We start from the raw sequence: 6,000 nt of genomic DNA, 5'->3' as shown, positions 1-6,000 counted from the left end.
TCAAGACTCAGGTGAGGAGCCCCGGACTGCGGTCTGCGGGCTGCCGGGCAGTGGCATGGAAGAGGCCGCCCAGGCGGGACCTCACGCCGAATAAGGCAGGGACTGGAGGCCGAGGCCTCTCTGCAACGTGACGGAGGGGAGGTCACCGGCAATAAACCGCGGAACGCTGGGCGACGTTGGGGAACATGCGCACAGCCTCCCACCACTTGCGGCCTGGGGCCTTCGGCGATGTGCAGCTCACCCAGCCCCTGTTTGGAGCCACTGGCCATCCTGACCGGCCTCTCCCGGCGCCCAAACACCCATCTCTGCATAAACTCAGAGTCCGCGAAGGCCTGGCGAGGACCCGTCGAGCTGCGAAGCGCCCGGGGGCGAGCGCGGAACGAACGCTGCCGGCTCAACCCACGCTTCCCGCTTCCCGCTTCCCGCGGGGCACGAACGCTTTTTCAGATAAAGGTCAACGGAGAGGGTGCTCGCGCCCTCCCACCAGGCCCCGGGGCGCGGCGGAGCTCCCGAGGGGGGAGACCCCAGCGGGGCGGGGTGGGGCGGGGATCCCAACGCGCGCGCGCGGAGGAGCGGCCGCGCCAACGTCCGCCCCGCGGGGCGCGCCGACCGCTGCAGTTGGGCCTTCGCTGCGCGGCGCGGGGAGGACCAGGACCCAGACAAGCCAGCCCGCCCCACCAGCACCCGCTCGCAGGAACCAGGGGACAATGACCAGGCCAGCAGCAGCCATCCTCGGTTCTCCCTCCAGGACATCCTCGTAAAGAGCGCCCGTGACCACAAGGCGACCGTGTTGGCGTTTATCCTTGTGCTCTGGAGCAAAGAGAATTTAAACAAAACATGTTTAGGCCCGCCTGGCTGTTTTCTGCAGTAGATTCAGTGGTTTTTGAAAAGCATCCTGGTAGGGAACAGAAACTGAAAACTCTACCTGGCAAGGGCCGAAGGAAACCGCTCTGTAAAGAGAAGTGTCTCAAATAGCTTCAGATACCTAGATCCTTCCTTAAACCCACTTGTCAAGCTTTTCAGAAACCCAGAGTAGATCTCACTATACAATCCATCTGTGCTGTATCAATGCACGTACAAATGGGTGTATATTCTGCTTTCAAGAAATGCTATTTCTTCATCTAGTGCCTGTTCCATGCGGGGAAAAGAGTTTAATTGAAGCAGATACCTGGTTTCCCAAGTGTAGGAAAGATAAATTTCCTTCCTTGAAACAGCAAGGACGAAAATGTGCCAGTGTTGATTTGAGGATTTTATCACCAGTGGTCTGACCTCCCTGAGAATACTGGGCAAAGTGTTTCACTATTGCAGGAGGACTGTCCTCGTTTTCAGAGTGTTGACTTACTATGCTCTGGACAGAACAAGGTGGTGGATTGGACCTAGTGGATTAGTAAAGGAACTTGGAGGGAATAGCCTGAGGTGTGGGAAGAGCTGCCCAGGATGGTGAGTATAGCTGGTGTACACTGATTGAGCTAATTTATTACTTACCAGGGTGTCAAAAATTATCCACACTCTGATTATATTAAAACTTTTGTTGGCCGCACTGTCTTATCACCGCTTTCTATTCAAGGCTGCTGTCTCCTTGGTCACAGCTGTGCAGGTGTGAACATGTTATATCAGCTCATTTGTAACTTTGGTGAGAGCAAAAATGGATGGCCCACTTGTGATTTGCACGAAAGAAGAGCAGTGTGCAGTGGTTCGTTTTTTGTGGTCTGAGGGTGTGCACGTCCCACACTTCTGCCCACACTGTCCACACTCTACAAAAACTTCATTTTTGATGTGTTAAACCATTCTCCCTATAGTCCTGATCTTGCTCCATCAGACTTCCACCTCTTTGGTCCCCTGAAAGCAGCCCTGCAAGAACAAAGATTTGCTTCTGATGAAGAAGTGAAGACAGGGGTACATTCATGGCTTGCAGCTCAGCCTAAAACATTTTTTTATGAGGGAATATGAAATCTTTTGACAGATGGACAGTGTATTGAAAAGCAAGGAGATTATGTCGAAAAATGATGTATTTGTCTTTTCTAAAAGTTAATTAAAATAAATTCTACAGCCAGAGTGCAGATAATTTTTGGCCTACTCTCGTATGTTATAAAGATGTCATCTTGTGCTTTTGGTTTGTCATAACAGGTACTGAAAAAATTGGGAAATTCTGTTCTGCACAATAAATACAAATTTTCCTTTTAGATTAATTTTGACCCAAATATTAGTGAATTCTAGTTATCCATCTGTAAATGTTCTATTTAGATAAAATACTATTAAAGGAAGAATTTTATAGTCTAAATATAAATTCTGTTTTACTTGGTGTGTTTAGACTTTTGCTCTTATTATATACTGAATCCTTTCTCATTTTCCATATCCTTCCAGTCGGTACTTATTTTTAAAAATTACATACTTTTGGGGTTTTTCTTTATCCATTCATCTGTTGATGGACATTTAGGTTGCTTCCATGACCTGGCTATTGTAAATAGTGCTGCAATGAACACTGAGGTGCACGTGTCTTTTTCAGTTATGGTTTTCTCTGGGTATATGCCCAGTAGTGGGATTGCTGGGTCATATGGTAATTCTGTTTTTAGTTTTTCAAGGACCCTCCATACTGTTCTACATAGTGGCTGTATCAATTTACATTCCCACCAACAGTGCAAGAGGGTTCCCTTTTCTCCACACCCTCTCCAACATTTACTGTTTGTAGGTTTGCTGATGATGCGCATCGTAACCTATGTGAGGTGATACCTCATTGTAGTTTTGATTTGCATTTCTCTAAGAATTAGTGATGTTGAGCAGCTTTTCATGTGCCTCTTGGCCACCTATATGTCTTCTTTGGAGAAATGCCTATTTCGGTCTTCTGCCCATTTTTTGAATGAATTGTTTTTGTTTTTGTTTTTGATATTGAGCTGCATGAGCTGTTTGTATATTTTGAAGATTAATCCTTTGTCTGTTGATTCGTTTGCAAATATTTTCTCCCATTCTGAGGGTTGTCTTTTCGTCCTGTTGATAGTTTCCTTTGCTGTGCAAAAGCTTTTAAGTTTCATTGGGTCCCACTTATTTATTTTTGTTTTTATTTCCATTACTCTAGGAGGTGGGTCATAATTTGTAGGTTTTTTTGATGATAGCTATTCTGACAGGTGTGAGGTGATACCTCATTGTAGTTTTGATTTGCATTTGCCTAATTATTAGCAATGTTGAGCATCTTTTTATGTGCCTGTTATCCATCTATATGTCTTCCAGAACATTTTAAATAAAAACATTTGTCACGATTTGATATGTTAACTCCCTGTGTTTACTGCTATATCGAAAAAAACGGCTTAGTTTCTTTTTAGCTAGAGTAAGGATTGTGTACATTTGGTCACTGCTTTGGTATGTCGAAGAATTAGGAATCCTTTTATTTTATCCACAAAAACAATGAATACCTGTTTGGAAAGAGGGAAAACAAGCTTATACAAGTTAAACAAATAATTCTTAAAGAACAGATAGATTAAATATTCAAAACAAGAAACTGCTTTGCTGGTAATTTATTATGAGTACTTTTAAATTTTTTTTACTGTTTTTAAATCATGTTCCTTGTCTTCTGAATTTTTCTGTTAGAGTCCATGAACTGATTCTAAATGCTGTTGCCTAATGTTTGGGACTTGAGAACACAAGTTGATTTTCTGAATGATTTAAAGACTAAGTAGGTCATTAGTATACACATCTTCATCTAAAATACATAAAAAGTTAAGACACTTAAATTGTCATATTTAATATTTACAAAATTTATCACATTTATATATTTTTTAACTATCATATAATCTCCAGTAATATGTCTAAGCAACTGTGTTCCTGAAGTTTCAACAAAAATATGGCGTTTAATTCAATATAATCGATACAGCATTTCTTCAATTGTGTGCCATACTTTCATGCTGATTTTATAAAGAACATGAAAACATACACCATAACATTACTATTCTTAGGGAAAATGGGAGAACAGAAAGGATTTTGTGGTTGTTTGCTTGCTGTTTGTGAAGTTTCTTCCATAAGATGCTATGCCTAAAAATTATTTTTATTGAGCTTTTATCATTTGTCTAAATATTGCAGTATAATGAGTGATAATCCATGATGACTGTTAAAGCAAATACTTGTTTATTTTAATGCACAAGTTTGTTGGCAACTCGCTTGACTTCCTAAGGCTCTCAGTTATCAAAGAATTATTAATTTATTCAATAAAATGTTAGATAAGGCAGAGTCACCTCTTAAGATGGAAGGGAATTTAAGGGAACTATGGAAATAATTTTGTAAAACCTATGGAAATATTTGCCACCATAACTTCAACAAAGTAATTCTACTCATTGACTTTTTTCCCACTATATGTGTGCTCAAAAATGAAGGTTGGTTGTATTCACTACTAAAATGGATCTACTGTATTAAGATGAGAGTGGCCAAAGAGTTAAGCCAGTATACTTAAAGGTTAGGTTCAAAAGGCATAAATACTCAATATTTTTAATACCCAAAGCATATTTAAAAATTCTCCAGTCTGGAGTATTCTAACATAAATGTTCAAATACTGAACAATACCTAATATCAAACTTCTTTTTGTACAATTTTTATACTTTATACAAACAAGCTGATTTTGCACATGGGATCACCATAAATTCATTCAACTCGATAAATCTGTTTTGAATTCCCACTCATTCCCTTTCACCTTTTTCTTTTAGAGTGCCCCCTTCTGCATCCATCATTTTCAAAAACGGGAGTTGCCTGTCGGAGGGTCATGTGAAGGGTGAAGAGAGTGGTAGGCTAAGCAGGAGTTTGAAATTAGGGAGGCAATTTACATACATGCAGGTAGTCAGGAGTTTTTGTTGGAACTATAGCAATGAAAGTGATAGCAAGGATTATAATAACCAGTATTTGAATGCCTCTGTCCCATTTCCAAAGCATTTTCACATGCTCCACCCACCTTAAGCCTCATAGTTTGCCTCTCCATACTTAGTAAAAGCACACTTTGTAATTGTTACTGACTCATTCATTATATCCAGCTGTCAGTTTCTTGAGGGTGGTGACTGTGTCTTGTATTTCATGAGTGTAAACACATATAAGCCCCCTGGAAGTAAATGTTCTTAAACTTGATTACTAAGTGATTAAGAGCTTCAAGTGGAAGATTTGCTGGCTTTTATTTATTTTTTTAAATAAATTTCTTTATTTATTTTTGGCTGAATTGGGTCTTTGTTGCTGTGTGCAGGCTTTCTCCAGTTGTGGCAAGCAGGGGCTACTCTTTGTCGCGGTGCACGGGCTTCTCATTGCCGTGTCTTCTCTTGTTGCAGAGCCCGGGCTCTAGGCACACAGGCTTCAGTAGTTGTGGCTCGCAGGCTCTAGAGCTCAGGCTCAGTAATTGTGGTGCATGGGCTTAGTTGCTCTGCAGCATGTGGGATCTTCCCGGATGAGGGATAGAACCTGTGTCCCCTGTACTGGCAGGCAGATTCTTAATCACTGCACCACCAGGGAAGTCCCTTGTTGGATTTTATGATGAAAGAGCTATTAAGACTGTTAAGGAAACCAATGACACCATCAGAGAGAACTATAGGAAAATATGTGGCAAATGGGCCAAAGTGAGGGGACTGGACACAGGGAGACCAGAAAAAGAAGACTCCAGGAATCCCCCTTGGAAGGGTTAATCCTGGGCCAAAGCCCTTCATTATTTTTAATGGCTAAATTATTTTCCATAATATATTGTAGTCAACTATTTTCTCCATTAAAGTACATTTGTTGCGTTACACTGCGGAGTATATGTCCTAAATTTTTGGTGATATAAGCAATGCAAATTTATAGGCATGAAGTTGGATATAATGGTTATATCCTAGTTCTTAATCCTAATTCTATGTATTTGAATTTTCTCATTTTTTTCCTTAAGCAGACTTGTTAGATTTAATTATTAGATTTTTCCCAAAAAAGTTTTTGGTTTTATTTATCAATTATACTCTTTTACCCATTTTCTAAATTTTTTTCTGCTTTTATCTTCATAATCTCTAT

At 40.9% G+C, this 6,000-nt stretch overlaps 1 protein-coding gene across 1 annotated transcript in view; it reads left to right on the top strand.

Annotated features, from left to right (window-relative positions):
- The first annotated feature begins 619 nt into the window (after nt 1–619).
- The window catches only part of LOC130859640 (aldehyde oxidase 4-like), a 77,597-nt gene continuing 72,216 nt past the window's right edge, over nt 620–6,000 (top strand). The window contains exon 1 of the mRNA XM_057747224.1: nt 620–1,440. Within this exon, the coding sequence (XP_057603207.1) occupies nt 1,438–1,440 (3 nt within the window). The 5' untranslated portion in view covers nt 620–1,437. The remainder of the gene's footprint in view (nt 1,441–6,000) is intronic.

Source organism: Hippopotamus amphibius, chromosome 8 (assembly GCF_030028045.1).
Source record: "Hippopotamus amphibius kiboko isolate mHipAmp2 chromosome 8, mHipAmp2.hap2, whole genome shotgun sequence".
NCBI lineage: Eukaryota > Metazoa > Chordata > Mammalia > Artiodactyla > Hippopotamidae > Hippopotamus > Hippopotamus amphibius.
Note: the sequence above shows the minus strand (reverse complement) of the source record. Positions and strands in the feature narration are given on the sequence as shown.